The sequence below is a fragment of the Pelobates fuscus genome, chromosome 12, assembly GCF_036172605.1.
Source record: "Pelobates fuscus isolate aPelFus1 chromosome 12, aPelFus1.pri, whole genome shotgun sequence".
Classification (NCBI taxonomy): Eukaryota; Metazoa; Chordata; class Amphibia; order Anura; family Pelobatidae; genus Pelobates; species Pelobates fuscus.
This window is the reverse complement of record NC_086328.1, coordinates 16475247-16493165: the sequence shown is the minus strand read 5'-3', so window position 1 is coordinate 16493165 and position 17919 is coordinate 16475247. Positions and strand designations below refer to the sequence as shown.

General features: G+C 40.3%; 1 protein-coding gene across 1 annotated transcript in view; it reads right to left on the bottom strand.

Annotated features, from left to right (window-relative positions):
* Positions 1 to 17919, bottom strand: part of CEP89 (centrosomal protein 89) — a 96341-nt gene that overhangs the window by 63050 nt on the left and 15372 nt on the right. Inside the window, exons 5-9 of the mRNA XM_063438469.1 lie at positions 17272 to 17377; positions 12345 to 12452; positions 11258 to 11359; positions 10525 to 10743; positions 9466 to 9608 (exon numbers count right to left, since the gene is read on the bottom strand). Coding sequence (XP_063294539.1) covers positions 9466 to 9608; positions 10525 to 10743; positions 11258 to 11359; positions 12345 to 12452; positions 17272 to 17377 — 678 coding nt within the window. The remainder of the gene's footprint in view (positions 1 to 9465; positions 9609 to 10524; positions 10744 to 11257; positions 11360 to 12344; positions 12453 to 17271; positions 17378 to 17919) is intronic.

Genomic DNA, 17919 nt, shown 5'->3' with positions numbered 1-17919 from the left:
ATGGGGAAGCACTGTGATTGGATCAGGCCACCACTTCTAATGATGTCAGCAGGCTGCTTGTTTTTCTGAGTCTAACAGCATGCAGAGTTACAGCTTCAGGCTTGAATACAGTAAGATTTAGCTACATGTATGGAGGCATGAGGGGCCCAGGGGGGCTAGATGGTGGTTTTAACACTATAGTTTCAGGAATACATGTTTGTGTTCCTGACCCTATAGTGATTCTTTAACAGAAATAGATCTACAGCCCAACCCTGAAATATATAAAACAGTTCTATCTATACAAGTTCTCAAGACCTTTTAATATTCCAGTCAACTTGCACCTAGATGTCCCAGTTTATATCAATCACTGCGACTGTCTAGAAATTAAGCACATATTTGGCCATATACAACATTTGAATGAACACACAATTTATGTGAATATGAGAGGTCTACAACATGATGACAAGATGGAGATTGTCATTTACGTTACACAATGCCATTTAGTTTTAAGGCTGTGTTCAAATCTTTTAGTCCTGATTTTGTTTTCCTGATTCAATGAACATTTTTCACAGACAGCGTATTTATACAAATAAACTGAAAACTGCTTCAGGCTGTGTATTTGTGCTCCTGTGTTTTGACTGATAATTACGGATTATGGTCGGATACTGCAACACTGATGACTGAGTTACTAGGAGGGAAGAATTTTTAAAATAATTTTGTAGATTTATTAAATTTGTGCCGAGTGCTTGAAATGTTTGATACATTTCCAGGGATCAATGAGAGCAGGTCCTACAGAACAATAAACGGACATAGTTGGGGACACAGTCACGCGTGCGTGTGAACCGCAATATGTGAATAGGTTTTTTTTTTTCTCTGAATTTTAAAGGACATTATTGTGATGAAAGAAGTTATTGGAGCATATAATGTTTTTCTTCCAGAGGAATTCAACTTGGCTAAGATTCAGATAATGGTATACATTTTTCAGGCCCCCTCTCCTCACTTGAGTTACACATCATATTGAGCATGTTATGTTTAAAGGAACACTATAGTCACCTAAATTACTTAAGCTAAATAAAGCAGTTTTAGTGTATAGATCATTCCCCTGCAATTTCACTGCTCAATTCACTGTCATTTAGGAGTTAAATCACTTTGTTTCTGTTTATGCAGCCCTAGCCACACCTCCCCTGGCTATGATTGACAGAGCCTGCATGAAAAAAAAAACTGGTTTAACTTTCAAACAGATGTAATTTACCTTAAATAATTGTATCTCAATCTCTAAATTGAACTTTAATCACATACAGGAGGCTCTTGCAGGGTCTAGCAAGCTATTAACATAGCAGGGTATAAGAAAATCTTAATTAAACAGAATTTGCAATAAAGAAAGCCTAAATAGGGCTCTCTTTACAGGAAGTGTTTATGGAAGGCTGTGCAAGTCCCATGCAGGGAGGTGTGACTAGGGTTCATAAACAAAGGGATTTAACTCCTAATTGGCAGGGGATTGAGCAGTGAGGCTGCAGGGGCATATTCTATACACCAAAACTGCTTCATTAAGCTAAAGTTGTTCAGGTGACTATAGTGTCCCTTTAACAAATAAAGGAATAACAATAGAAAAACACACCAAATAGTCAAAAACAGATTTCCCCAATCCATTATTGCTACCAAAAAGGACAAATAATTGCATCTAATTACCAGGTGCCCCTGGTGGCTGCCACACTTTTCTGAGGCTCCTGACCTCTCCAGGAATTATCTTAATTCTAACTTCCTTACACTCATAATTCAACAGAAATATTTTAAGGACCAATATCGACTCCACATATCACACAACTGGATTTACCACGATTGAACGGATGGCATTACTAAACGGAGATATACAATGGATTGAAATATACTTCCACTGGACCATCTTACTACCAGGAATAGACCTTCAGCTGAACACCACAAACAAGGTACCCCCCCATGTGTAAATTGGGTTTTGGACTTGACCATCCATTCAGCAATGTTCAGATTTCATTTCTAAACACCAAGAAAACTAATTGGTTAAAACTATTTCACTAAAACCCATTGGTTTTGAACTCCTGTAATCTGACCTGCATGCATGCTTTCTTATCGATTACCTACAATGCAGCCTGAAGTGCACAATCTCACACCTCAGTCTGGCCTGAATCCTATAGAGCAGGGCAATGTGACCAGCCCCCACTGCTGACATCCCTACAAAAACTAGAAGCAATTTTAACTCCTTCACTGCTGAGGGAATGATCACCTATACTCCCTCATATCTGTATTCTCTAAGACCACATAAAGCGGTTGCTGCACTCAGTCCCTCGCTAGTGGTTACCCTAAAATCACGTGGCATCTTCAAAGGACTAACAGGTGCTGTCGTGGAGGAAAATCAAAACTTAAAGTTCTATATCCTCCTGACAATCACAGCTGCTCCATCACCCTGTCTACCTGCAAGCCCGATTCAAGTGATTCAACCTAGAAGCCACAAAAACCGCACTATCAAGTCAAAGAAACCTCTTTATGTGATCCCCATTAGAAGACACGCGGTTTCCAAAGTACAGAGCCAAAACTCAGAATCCCAAAACTGTCCAATCAGATCAATCCTGTGCAATGCCAGATCAATAAGGAAAAAAACAGCTATTATTGCCGACCTTATAAAAACATGCAGATTAGCGTGCATTACAGAATCATGGCTAGATGAAAATGCAGAAAATCACAGTGTTCCACTACCCGAGACAAGATCGCAAGGGAGGTGGATCATCCTTAAGTCCCATACCAATAAAAGTCCACAAACCCCAGTCTTTTGAATGCTTAGCTGCCAGCCTCTCAATAGATAGAGGATTCCGGATACTGTTAATATACAGACCTCCAGGAGATGGGAAGAGACTTCATCAGGAACTCTCAGACCTTTTGGCTGACTTAAACCTTGAACACCCCAGATGGCTTCTATTGGGAGACATCAACATCTGGATTGATGACACCCTATCCCCTTGCTTGGGATGGCTTCACACAAATAGTCACCACTTCCACCCACAGAAAAGGTCATAAACTTGATCTAGTGTTCCAGTTTGGACTAGAAGTGTCACCAGTAACTGTAAATATAGTTGTTTGGTCAGACCACCACTCCATTCACTTCTCCATTGTATCACAATAGAAACATAGAAACATAGAATGTGACGGCAGATAAGAACCATTCGGCCCATCTAGTCTGCCCAGTTTTCTAAATACTTTTATCAGTCCCTAGCCTTATCTTATAGTTAGGATAGCCTTATGCCTATCCCACGCATGCTTAAACTCCTTTACTGTGTTAACCTCTACCACTTCAGCTGGAAGGCTATTCCATGCATCCACTACCCTCTCAGTAAAGTAATACTTCCTGATATTGTTAAACCTTTGTCCCTCTAATTTAAGACTATGTCCTCTTGTTGTGGTAGTTTTTCTTCTTTTAAATATAGTCTCCTCCTTTACTGTGTTGATTCCCTTTATGTATTTAAATGTTTCTATCATATCCCCCCTGTCTCGTCTTTCCTCCAAGCTATACATGTTAAGATCCTTTAACCTTTCCTGGTAAGTTTTATCCTGCAATCCATGAACCAGTTTAGTAGCCCTTCTTTGAACTCTCTCTAAGGTATCAATATCCTTCTGAAGATACGGTCTCCAGTACTGTGTACAGTACTCCAAGTGAGGTCTCACCAGTGTTCTGTACAATGGCATGAGCACTTCCCTCTTTCTACTGCTAATACCTCTCCCTATACAACCAAGCATTCTGCTAGCATTTCCTGCTGCTCTATTACATTGTCTGCCTACCTTTAAGTCATCAGAAATAATCACCCCTAAATCCCTTTCCTCAGATGTTGAGGTTAGGACTCTATCAAATATTATGTACTCTGCCCTTGGGTTTTTACGTCCAAGATGCATTATCTTGCACTTATCCACATTAAATGTCAGTTGCCACAACTCTGACCATTTTTCTAGTTTACCTAAATCATTTTCCATTTGGCTTATCCCTCCTGGAACATCAACCCTGTTACATATCTTAGTATCATCTGCAAAAAGACACACCTTACCATCAAGACCTTCTGCAATATCACTAATAAAAATATTAAAGAGAATGGGTCCAAGTACAGATCCCTGAGGTACCCCACTGGTGACAAGCCCAAGCTTCGAATATACTCCATTGACTACAACCCTCTGTTGCCTGTCACTCAGCCACTGCCTTACCCATTCAACAATATTGGAATCCAAACTCAAAGATTGTAGTTTATTGATAAGCCTTCTATGTGCAACAGTGTCAAAAGCCTTACTGAAATCTAGGTAAGCAATGTATACTGCACCACCCTGATCTATAATTTTAGTTACCCAATCAAAAAAATCAATAAGATTAGTTTGGCATGATCTCCCTGAAGTAAACCCATGTTGCCTCTGATCTTGAAATACATGTGTTTTTAGATGTTCAACAATCCTATCCTTTAACATGGTTTCCATCACTTTCCCCACTACTGAAGTAAGGCTTACTGGCCTATAGTTGCCCGACTCCTCCCTATTACCTTTCTTGTGAATGGGCACAACATTCGCTAACTTCCAATCTTCTGGGACTACTCCTGTTATCAATGATTGGTTAAATAAATCTGTTAATGGTTTTGCTAGTACACCACTAAGCTCTTTTAATAGCTTTGGGTGTATTCCATCAGGTCCCATTGACTTATTTGTCTTTACTTTTGAGAGTTGAAATAGAACCTCTTCCTCTGTAAACTCACGTGTAATAAATGACTCATTTATCCTTTTTCTTAACTGAGGTCCCTTTCCTTCATTTTCATCTGTAAATACCGAACAAAAATATTCATTAAGGCAGTCAACTAGACCTTTATCCTCATCTACATACCTTCCTTCTTTTGATTTTAATCTAACTAATCCTTGTTTTACTTTTTTTTTCTCATTTATGTATCTAAAAAAAGTTTTGTCCCCCTTTTTTACTGACTGTGCTATTTTCTCTTCTGTGTGTGCTTTGGAAGCTCTTATAACTTGCTTAGCCTCTTTCTGCCTAATCTTATAGATCATTCTGTCTTCCTCACTCTGTTTTTTTTTATAATTACTAAATGCTAACTTTTTGTTTTTTACTATTTTGCCCACATCTGCGGAGTACCACAGTGGTTTCTTGAATTTTTTGCTTTTACTGACAAGCCTAATGCAATTTTCTGTTGCCTTCAGTAGTGCAACTTTTAAATAATCCCATTTCTTTTGGACTCCATTTAAATTGCTCCAGTCTAATAATGACTATTTTACACATATTCTAATTTTAGAAAAGTCTGTTTTTCTAAAGTCTAAAACTTTTGTTTTTGTGTGGTGTGACTCAGTCACTGTTCTTATATTAAACCACACTGACTGATGGTCACTGGATCCTAAACTTTCACCTACAGTAATATCTGATACCAAATCTCCATTTGTTAACACTAAATCTAGTATGGCCTCTTTACGAGTTGGCTCCTCAACGACTTGTTTTAGAGACAATCCCAGTAGGGAGTTTAGAATATGTGTGCTCCTGGCACAAGTAGCTATTTTTGTTTTCCAATTCACATCAGGAAGATTAAAGTCACCCATGATGATAACTTCCCCCTTCATTGTCATTTTAGCTATTTCTTCAACTAGTAGATTATCCAACTCTTCAATTTGTCCTGGGGGCCTATAAATCACACCTACACGAGTAACTGTGTGATTACCAAATTCTAACGTAACCCAAACAGACTCTATGTTCGCCTCACTAACCTTTATTAGGCTAGATTTTATGCTATCCTTTACATACAGGGCCACCCCTCCCCCTTTCTTGCCTTCCCTGTCTTTTCTATATAAAGAGTACCCTGGTATTGCTATGTCCCAGTCATTTTTCTCATTATACCATGTCTCAGTAACAGCGACTAAATCTACACTATCAGTTGCCATTATTGCCACAAGTTCATGGATCTTATTCCCTAAACTGCGAGCATTTGTAGACATGACTCTAAGCTTATCATTTTTTAACACACTTGCTACAGGCACCTTCTGTCCTTGTTTTGGGGGACAATTGGATTGATGTTTTATCACCCTTTTGCCCCCCCATCCTAGTTTAAATACATCCTAGCAAAACCTCTGAACTGCTCACTGAGAACATTTGTTCCCTTTTGAGAAAGATGCAAACCATCTTTTTTGTACAGTTTATTTCCATTCCAAACAGAGCATGAGCAATAAAGCCATATCCTTGCTCCCGACACCATTCACCAAGCCACAAGTTAAAGTCCCTAATACGCATCCGCCTGTCGTTCTGAGTGTTATGCACAGGCAGAACTTCAGAGAATGACAGTGTGGAAGCAACCTGCCGTATATATCATTGGAAAAAACACTAAAAACTTCCTTAACCTCTGAAACCTCATTGCAAGCCAAGTCATTTGTCCCTAAATGGACAAGTACATCCAATTCCTCTTCCTGCTTTGCTTGCTTAACAATATTACAGATACGTCTCCTGTCTCTGTGAGCAGTAGCTCCGGGAAGACACCTCACAAGACCACCATTGTCCATCTCCACACCTCTTATGATGGAATCCCCCAACAACAACTGCTTTCTATTAGGCCTCACCATAGTCTTCAAGCCTCTCTGCACAACACCACTAGCCTCAATGTCTCTCTCCACAACACCACTAGCCTCAATGCCTCTCTCCACAACACCACTAGCCTCAGTGCCTCTCTGCACAACACCACTAGCCTCAGTGCCTCTCTGCACAACACCACTAGCCTCAGTGCCTCTCTGCACAACACCACTAGCCTCAGTGCCTCTCTGCACAACACCACTAGCCTCAGTGCCTCTCTGCACAACACCACTAGCCTCAGTGCCTCTCTGCACAACACCACTAGCCTCAGTGCCTCTCTGCACAACACCACTAGCCTCAGTGCCTCTCTGCACAACACCACTAGCCTCAGTGCCTCTCTGCACAACACCACTAGCCTCAGTGCCTCTCTGCACAACACCACTAGCCTCAGTGCCTCTCTGCACAACACCACTAGCCTCAGTGCCTCTCTGCACAACACCACTAGCCTCAGTGCCTCTCTGCACAACACCACTAGCCTCAGTGCCTCTCTGCACAACACCACTAGCCTCAGTGCCTCTCTGCACAATCAACCAGACCACAGCCTCAGAACCTGGTCAAACACCGCTCATTAAAAGGGGTGATGCCATTGGATGTAACATCACATATGCATCTAAGTGAACTAATGGGCACCTGTGAAGACCCCAGCTCCTTAGTCCGACTCTACAACAAAACCATGACAGACACCCTAGAAAGCATTGCACCAACACGCATACGCACTGTCAAAACCCACAACAATGCACAGTGGTTTGATAGCACCATCAGAGAAATGAAGAGAACAGGCCGTAAACTCGAGAGAAAGTGGCGCGGGACATGATCCAGAGGATAAAGCTACTCTTACCCAACATCTAAATGAATAACAATTCAAGATAACTCAGAAAAAAATCTTTGTTTTTACCACGCTAAATTGCACTCTCGCACAATAGACCCAAGCAACTATTCCGCACAGTAGAAAGGCTCTGCAAACCAGCATGCATGCATATCCCCACCAACTTCTCTCAGGATAAGTGTGAAGCATTTGCAATCTTCTTCAGAGACAAGATTTCCTCAATCCGAGCCTTTATCACAGAAGGCCAAACCGTTACACACCAGAACCACTACAATGGAATGCCAGATTGCCCCAGTTTATTGTCCACTTTTACAAATGTGTATATAATGGGAGTTAAAAGAACCATGCAAAAGTTACACCCTACTACGTGTGACTTAGACCCTGCTCCAACTCAGCTTATATCTGGATGCATTGGAACACTCACCCCAGCCTTCACAAAAGTGCAGTGTTCACTAAAAACTGGAGACTTCCCAGATCCTCTAAAAGAAGCTGTGGTAAAACCACTCCTAAAGAAACCTTTAGTAGACCCAGACTGCATGACTAATTACAGACCAGTATCCAATCTTCCATTTCTGGGGGAAATAATTGAAAAAGTAGTGGCAACTCAACTGGAGGCCCATCTATCAAGCTTGAACATATTTGATCCTTTCCAGTCAGGTTTCAGATGCCGCCACAGCACTGAAACAGCGCTAGTCCGAGTGCTAAATGATCTCCTTATGGCGAGAGACATAGGTGACTACTCCATCCTAATCCTCTTGGATCTCTCAGCTGCATTTGACACCAATGACCATAGGATTTAAATAGAGCGCTTGCAGCACATCTGTGTTCTAGGAGGCACAGTCCTTAACTGCTTTAAATCTTTCCTCGCTGGTAGATCACAGAGAGTAACATCAGGATCAAGCTTGTTGGCACCTACAGAACTGGCCTGCGGAGTTCCACAAGGATCCATCTTGTCTCCCATGCTATTCGCAATTTACTTGCTACCACCGGGGGACATCATTAGGCGACATGGTCTAAGGTATCATTGTGACGCTGATGACACACAACTCTACTTCTCCTTTGCTCCAGATACCACAGACCCAACATGCCACATCAACAGTTGCTTGTTACTCTTGGTGGGGGGACCCCGGGCAACAAAAATATCCCATGATCACCCAACTGGCCTGGAGCTTGGAGGCTCTGAAATCGTTAGTTCATCAATGGTACGAAACCTTGGAGTGCTGATTGACTCTGGACTATCATTTAAACAGCAGATTTCCTCCGTAATAAACTCTGCCTACTTTCATCTGAGAAACATAGCCAGGATACAACACTTAATTCCACCGGATGATATGCCAACATTAATCCATGCATTTGTATCATCCCGGCTAGATTACTGCAATGTACTTTACTTGGGCCTCCCAGAAAAATAACTCCATCGCTTTGAGACGGTACAAAATGCAGCAGCCAGACTACTGACCAATCAAACCTGCTCCTGCCACATAACAGCTGTTCTCCACTCCCTGCATTGGCTTCCAATTAAATGGCGAACATATTATAAAATTGGCCTGCTGACCTTCAAAGCCTTAAACAATCAAGACCCACAGTACCTGACAGAGCTCCTGACACCCTACATTCCATCCCGTTCACTTTGGTCAGCCAGCAAATCCCTCCTGTCAGTGCCAAGAATAAAGACAGACTCAGGTTCCAGGGTATTCAGGCACGCTGCCCCTACCTTCTCGAACTCTTTACCGTGCGCAATTAGAGAGGTACCGTCCTTACAGTCTTTTTTAAAAAGACCCACCTCTTCCATCAGGCATTCAATCCGCAAATCTGACCTTCAGAAACTCCTAACTTTTATGTCTTTATGTTTGTTTATTTATTTGTAAAGTGCTTTGAGTCTCACGGGGAGAAATACGCTATAAAAAAAAAAATCACAAATTATTATTACTTTGTATGATTAATATCTGTGTAGATTATTCTCAATGAACAAATTGTTATTTACAGAAAAACAGTTTAATAAAAACCGCATAAAGTTGAATTCTAGTATAAAAACAGGCATTACCTCTTCCTTGGACAAAGGTCTATATTTTGTCTGATAGCGGCTGAGCTCCACGTTTAATCGATGGACTGTCATCTTTAAAGCATCATTTTCATCTACCAATTCTTGTGCCTGTTCCTGTAGCGATATCAACTCAGCAGTGTCAGCTAGAATTTAAAAACAAATTGAGGCACTTCAAAATGTTTTCAGATTTCAGGGACTGCAAGTTTTGCTATTTCATGAACAGATTCCTGACTGCTGGGTTTTATCGGTCATTGAATGTAACAATTTTCGAAGTCAATTCTGCGACACAGCAAAGCCAAACAAAACAAAACAAAACATATTGACACCATGGCTATAAAAACATTCATATCATCTCGGGTAAGATTGCTATATTATCGCTGGCTGTTTGACACTATTATATCACATGGGATTATTATAGGAGTAAAATGCAAACCGTTTCCATCAGTATCTCGTCTGAGGTTCCCACAGAGAAGAAATGGGACAATGCATGGGGACAGTTCAGTGAAAACAAAACTAGAATTGTATGAACCACAAAACAGACTCTAAAGGTCTATGTTTTTGCTTTTTTAAATTTCTTAAATCAAGCACATCACATGGGAGGCATCTCGGAACTGGAGAAATCGTAGTACTTATTTGTTGATGCTCCCGTCCTTTCACAACATGCTGCCCACAAGCAATGGAAACCGTCAAAAGAGACACACTCGCAATAGCTTGGGGGAGAAACCAACATACAATCAGTATTTAAAGGGACACAATAGTCACCAGAACGGCTTAATGTAGTTGTTCTGGAGAGTATAGTCAGTCCCTGCAGGCATTTACATGTAAACACAGACTTCTTTCCTATGGGAAAGCATTAGATTGGCTGAGATCATCAATTCTGATGCCAGCCAAGGTGGTGAGGAGGTGGAATAATGGCAAGTTAAATACCTCTATAAGGAGGGCAAGGGGTGGGATGGCCACCTAAATAGTTAGTTTAACACTATAGGGTCAGGAATGCACGTTTGTATTACTGACCCTATAGTGTTCCATTAAGGAAGTCTATCTTCAGCATCACCATACCTTCAGTATTCTGTGTTTGCAATGATTCTGTCAGGGCCCTTTTTTCATTTTTTAAATTTTTGATTTTAATTCGCATCGCTTTCATCTGCTGCCTCACTTCTTCCAGCTGATTGGTCAAGTCAGTATTATCGCTGGTCAAGTGATGAATTCTGGCTTTCAATTTTCCAGACGCTTCCTTGCTAGCACCAGTCGGAACTTGATTTAAACGTTCATCTCCACCTGTAGCACGGGACATGGTGAGCACAGCAATACTTAAAACAATTTTAGCCTTCAAAAGCATGACGTAAGATTTTAAGAGCTGTATTTTATAGGACATCAGAAAACCAACGTAAATAGTTGGACAGTAAGTGGTTGCTCTAGCATCACCGAAGGTAAAATAACGAATAATATAATTCTAACCCCTACCGTTAGGTAAAGAATACAACAGCACCTGCATGTATCACTAAGTGTGAATGAAGCCTAAATAGGTTTGCAAATAAGTATAAATTCATTTGAGGATTAAAAGCGTTATGTTGTATCTTAAATGCATTGGGCTGGCATTAGTACACGCAGAAGATGTACATTAGTGAAACAATGCTATGAATTATTACGTCATAGTTTCAGTGGTGTTTGAATAAACCATTATGCTCTCTGCCCCCTACCTCAAGTGAAAAACAAGATTAAATAACTATTGGATTTTCTTCACACACATGGATCAGGTGTGTTAAAGCTGTAAAATACACCTTCATCCTACCGGATTTAACCCCTTCTGTTTGCTTTCTCCGCGGGGACCTTCGGCTTGTTTCAATGTCAGAACTGGGGGTCGGAGACGTAACTGGAGCATCCACTCTGCTTTCTATAGAAATGAACATAATGAACACACAGGTTTTGTTAAACCAAGGTCAACAGTTAATACATTTTTTTTTTCATGTTTCAACGCTGACATTTTTCCACAGATCATAAAAATACAGAAACAATACTATTTGTTAAAAATAGCCCTGTTACGTATAACAGCGTAGAAGCGTTTTGATTATGCAGTAGCTTGGAATTTGCTATAGAATTTCTCAAATGTGTTTTAAATGACCCTGAAGCAAATAGAAGAAAACAAAGCAGGTGTACCTTAAGTCTCTCGAACTTGATATGTACTAAAACTGTGGCATATGTCAGGGAAAGTCTCAATAAAGAGATACAAGCACACTGGCCTCTATTTACTAAACTGTGAACAGAAATGACAAAAGAATCGATAAAGGAATTGCAAAATTTAGGTTAATAAGGAGCATGTTTAAAATAAGCAAGGGTAATCACTATATGGAGATGGGGAGCTGCATGTGCAGCAACTCCATTCAGACTATGGTAGCATGCTGTGTGTTAAGAAAGTGATCATCAACTTTTAGGATTTAAAGGGACACCATAGTCACCAGAACAACTGCAGCTTAATGTAGTTGTTCTAGTGAGTATAATCATTTTCATGCAAACACTGCCTTTTCAGAGACAGGAACACCCTATAGTGTTCCTTTAAGGCACTTTATTGACCCCTTAACCAGTACACTAGTTCAAAGGTAAATTTTTACCTTGTTTACACACTTAATACATTTTTAGATGAATAATAAAAATAAAAATTTTAAAAAACAATCCCCAAGACATAATAGTCACAAGCATGGATATTTCAACCTATATTTAGCATTTTTGTTTCCAAATTACTAAGATTCCATGTTTTAGTCAATAATCCCTTTTTCTCTCTCTCCCCTCTCCAAAGTGAAAAATTAGACTGAAAAATGATCAAAAGTTTTTACACATACCCATCAAGTTAATTGAAGTTATAAAATACACCTTCATCCTACCTGATTTAACCCCTTCTGTTTGTTTTCTTCTTGGGGACCTTCGGCTTGTTTCAATGTCAGAACTGGGGGTCGGAGACGTAACTGGAGCATCACTCACCACTCTGCTCTCTATAGAAACGAACATACAAATCACTAGTACGGACGTTTTCGTTAAACCAAGTGCAACCATTGCCCACTATTATTCGCGTTTCAACTCAGACATCTTTCCACAGATCATAAACATACAGAAATAACAATACTGGTCACAAATAGCCCTATTACCTATAACAGTGTAGAAGCATTTTGATTATGAGGTAGCGTTGTATTTGCTACAGAATCTCTCAAATGCGTTTTAAATGATCCTGAAGCAAAATACAAATACTGAACGTGTCCGTTCAGTCTCAAACCAGATATGTACTAAAACAGCGGCGTACTCCAGAGAAAAGCAATAAAGTCCTGATACCCTCCTGGAAGCTACAATAATCACTTCACACCCTCTGTGCTCCACCAGATGGGGTAAACTGCAACCCCCAATGTACAGATAAAGAAAAGCAACTCAAAAAGGTGGACCGAAGAATGGTTTATTGTGAGGAAAAATCACTTCAAAAGTTATGTTTCAGCTACAATGCTTTACTTCTCTTCTAATCTACACACTTGCTGGTATCTTCGATCTAAACCCATCAGAATGTGACATTGTCAGTGATTTGTCAAGTGGACTTTACGAGGGGGAGGCAGGGGGCACAATCAGACAAAAAATAAAGCTCCCCTGTTATACAAGGAAAGGTTAAAGGATCTTTAACATGTATAGCTTGGAGGAAAGACGAGACAGGGGGGATATGATAGAAACATTTAAATACATAAAGGGAATCAACACAGTAAAGGAGGAGACTATATTTAAAAGAAGAAAAACTACCACAACAAGAGGACAGTCTTAAATTAGAGGGACAAAGGTTTAAAAATAATATCAGGAAGTATTACTTTACTGAGAGGGTAGTGGATGCATGGAATAGCCTTCCAGCTGAAGTGGTAGAGGTTAACACAGTGAGTGAGTTTAAGAATGCGTGGGATAGGCATACAGCTACCCTAGATATAAGATAAGGCCAGGGACTAATGAAAGTATTTCATATTCTATGGCTGCGGCCAGCTGCTTATAGAACGGTTATTAGATGAATAATTGTTTTCACTATTTGCTGTTCTGTTCTATTAGTCAGAGAGAAGGACATATCCAAACACCTTCCATGGCAGATTTATAGAACCTGACTTGAACATAACAAGGTTTCCCTTTAATGACAAAGAACACAAGCATCTGCTTTCAGCTCCAATGTGATCCCATTACTTTAATCAGGCACTTTGTGTCAGAATGCATCGCAACCTTGATTTTATATGTAAATGCAGAGGAGGCACGATGAATCAAAATGTTTCATGTGCATTTTAGCCATTATTTAATCAAAGGTACAAGTAATGAAATGATTCATAATGACTGCTTCATTTTTTATTATCCTGATTTCTTCAACCTTCTGTATAATGCGCACACACACACACACACAGGGCTTTATTCCCAAAGCGGGCAAACATGGAGAAGATTAGAAGGGAATATGAAACCGGAATTGGAAAAATTCTCCAACTCAACTATTTAAACCTAAAATCGTTTTGAAAATAAGCTCTGAAAACCCCCCACAATTAAATATCCATATTCTCTAATTATTATTATTGGTATTTATATAGCGCCAACTAATTTCTGAGCGCTTTACAATATTATGAAAGGTGGGGAAATTCCCAATAAATGAGACAATTACACAGTGACACAGGAACAATAGGTAGATAAGGGCCCTGCTCAAACGAGCTTACAGTCTCTTACCAGTGGGTACATACCAGGGTCTCGGGGGTCACGGCTGCGACCGGGCCCGGCCGCCACGGTATGTACCCACTGGGCCAGCCTCTTCTCCTGGGGGCCCAGGAGCCAGCCACCTCAGGGCCCCCCGAGTGAGCACTCTCCCCTGAGTGCTTCCTCTTCAGCTCCCTCGCGCACCGCATTGATACCGGAATCGGAAGATGATGCTCCGGTATCCAGCTCCGGTATCAGTACACGGCGCGCGAGGGAGCTGAAGAGGAAGCACTCAGGGGAGAGTGCTCCCTCGCTCGCCCGCAGGACCGGCCAGCTGGGTGACACCACTAGACCCCAGGGAATCCCCTCAGCTCTCCCACAGGTAAGGAGGCTGGGGGATTAAATTAAAAAAAAAAAAAAAAAAACATGTGTTATTGAGTGTGTGCGTTAGTTTTAGAGTGTGTGTGTGTTAGTGTTTGTGTTAGAGTGTGTGTGTTAGTGTTAGAGTGTGTGTGTGTTAGTGTTAGTGTGTGTTAGGGTTAGTGTTTGAGAGTTTTAGTTTTTGTGTTAGTGTGTGTGTGTGTGTGTTAGTGTGTGTGTTTGTGTGCGCCTGTTAGTGAGTGTGTGTCTGTCTGTCTGTCAGTAAGTGTGTATGTATGTCTGTCACTGAGTGTGTGTCTGTCAGTAAATGTGTGCGTTTGTTCATGAGTGTGTGTGTGTCTTAAGCACTTACCTTTCTCCAGCGCCGGACTCCCTTGGCGCTGGGGATCTCTCTGCCCTGATCCGCCTCTCAGCTCCGAATGCGCATGCGTGGCAAGAGCCACGCGCGCATTCAAACTGCCCATGGGAAATAATTACTCAATGCTTACCTATGGACGTTCAGCGTCTTCTCACTGTGATTTTCACAGTGAGAATCGCAGAAAATCCTCTAGCAGCTGTCAATGAGACAGCCACTAGAGACTGGATTAACCCTCAGTGAAACATAGCAGTTTCTCTGAAACTGCTATGTTTTCAGCTGCAGGGTTAAAACTAGAGAGACCTGGAACCCAGACCACTTTATTGAGCTGATGTGATCTGGGTGTCTGTAGTGGTCCTTCAAGTGTATGTGTTTATGCATGCACTGGCGTACATACCGCGGTCGCAGCCCTGCGACCAGGTGCCCGTCGCCATCTGTTGCGGCCCCAGCCCTATTTGCCTAATTTTTCTGCTGGCTTTGTATGGAAAAACGCGTTTCCGTGAAATGCGTCATCACATCTACTCTGTCATAAACATGTGACATTATTTCCACCTCCTGGATGAAATCGAGCAAGCGTATCCAGGGTGCCAGCGGCTGGACCGAGGGATGCTCATGCTGGGAGGATATTAGTGAATCTATTGGGGCATTCTAATTACCTTAAGTTTTTTTATTTCTTCAATAAAGTTTTGCTCATAAATCGGCTTATTCAAGAGGAAGCAGTAATGTTGTTCTAATGTGCTTTCGCCTGAGCAGTCCACTTGCTCACTGTTTGGGAGTTTTCCACAGATAGAAAACAGTTTTAAAGTTTATTTTAAAACTCAATTCTATTTTTTTCTCTTGCATATATGAATGTGGTCTGATCAAGTACTGTGAGATATTTTCGCATTTTGCACAAATTGGCGATTTGTGCAAGTATTTTGCACAGATATATGCACAAGCACTACTGCACAAATGTTGTATGTGTTTTAGTCAGTGCACTTTTGATAATATCATTTTTATTGTAACAAAGGATTTTTTTTAAAATACACTTTTTTGCACATATTCGTAAAGGCACAGTGCACCTTTTGGGGTTGTGTAATATTGGAGTGTTGAGCTATTACAATTTTAAGGTGCTGCTTATTGTAATATTTTGTTTTTTATTATTGTAAAAGTATTTTAGTGCCATATACACTAGTTTTTTAACCCCTTAAGGACCAAACTTCTGGAATAAAAGGGAATCATGACATGTCACACATCTCATGTGTCCTTAAGGGGTTAAATTATACTTATACATCTGTGTGTTCACTGCAATTCACCTGGGTTACATTTACAACTGTATCAGGCACTATACAGGCATACACCACTTTTAAGTACAGTATGTAAAACGAAAATGCACTTAAAGTGAAGCAATACCTTTTTTTTACTTCCCAATGCATGTACTGCATTGCAATAGTAATTTACAGACATAACTCATACTGTAACTGCAGATTGACAGTGATTTTATTTCCAGTGATTTATTTAGTGATTTCCAGTGGGCTTTTATTCAGTTAAAACAAACAATAAAAAGAAAAATCTAATTCCAGATTGTACCATTTATCTTTAATGTTTTACTCATCTGACAACCTTAAACTGGGAGGAAAGGTAACGTAACATAATCCTGCCCACTGGGCCATTTTCTGCCAATACAGTGCCAATTTGTGTTTGTTAGCAGCTTAGTTGCACACTTTGTTTAGAAACACCTCTTCATCACTTTAAGCATTTATGGTTTAACTTTGAATCCTCAGCATTGTGGCTAGTGCAGCTAAGCTGCTAAGTCATAGTTATAGAAAATGGCAGGGTAAATCCTTTCTCTAGATGGCAGCCGATTGCAGAATATGGACAATGTAAGGGCAGAAAAAAAAAAAATATTTATGTACAGCTAGGAGTAGACATTATAAATTTGAGATGATTAACCTGTGCCATGTCAGAAGGTGTGAAAAGTTCTTGCCCCAAAGACACTGAACTGAGCTGCTCCGGGTGAAAATAGGACCTTCCTTTTCCTGTTCACTCGCGGACAGAAGAGGCGCGGGAATGTCTGTACTCGCGAGTGTACTTAAAGTGAGTGTATGTAAAGCGGGGTATGCCTGTATTGATACTTACCTAGTCATTTAACCAACTGGTGGCAACAATTGCCAAAAAGTGTTAAGGTTAATACGGCAGGGGATGTGATCAGAACAAAACTCTCACATGTCCTAAATATATAAAATGCAACACAAATCACAGAACAGTCTCTCACCGACATTACTATTTTTTTTTTTAATAAAAGAAAGAAACTATCCATCTGAGTCCCTTAAAAAAAAGCTATGTTATCTGTATTGTGTGATAGTCTAAATAACAACAACAACAACAAAAAACACGGTATGTCCTACCTTCTCTGTGATCAGTGTCTGAAATCTCAGGAACATCCTCTAAATTGTCTTTAGCAGGAGAATTGCTACTGGATCTCTGATCCTCACTTACAGGAGCGTTGTGCTTCTGGGAAGGGTAAAAAGATAAATCACATTATGTTTTTGTTTGTATTTGTTTTTAATTTTCATTTGTTAAACACCATCAGGACACACACACAAAAAAAAACGCTAAAGTAAATTCAACAAATGTATTTATTGATAAAATATTTTACCAGGAAGGGTATATTGAGATTTCTCTCGTTTTCAAGTATGTCCTGAGCCCGCAAATACTGCAATGTTACAATAGGATACAATATAATACTACAAATAATACAATATTCAAGGATATAATCTTTCAATGTAGGGTAATAACTGCTTGATCCAAGGATGAATCTGACTGCCATTCTGGGGTCAAGAAGGAATTTTTTTCCTAGCTTGTTGCAAAATTGTGCTTCAAATTGGGTTTTTTTGCCTTCTTTTGGATCAACAACAAAAAAACTAATGTGAGGAAGGCTGAACTTGGACGCAAGTCTCTTTTTAGCTATGTTACTATGTATATATAGAATTTTTGAATGACAAGCTTTCGGGAGAACCTCCCTTTCTCAAAACTGAAGCACTTCCAACTTGAGA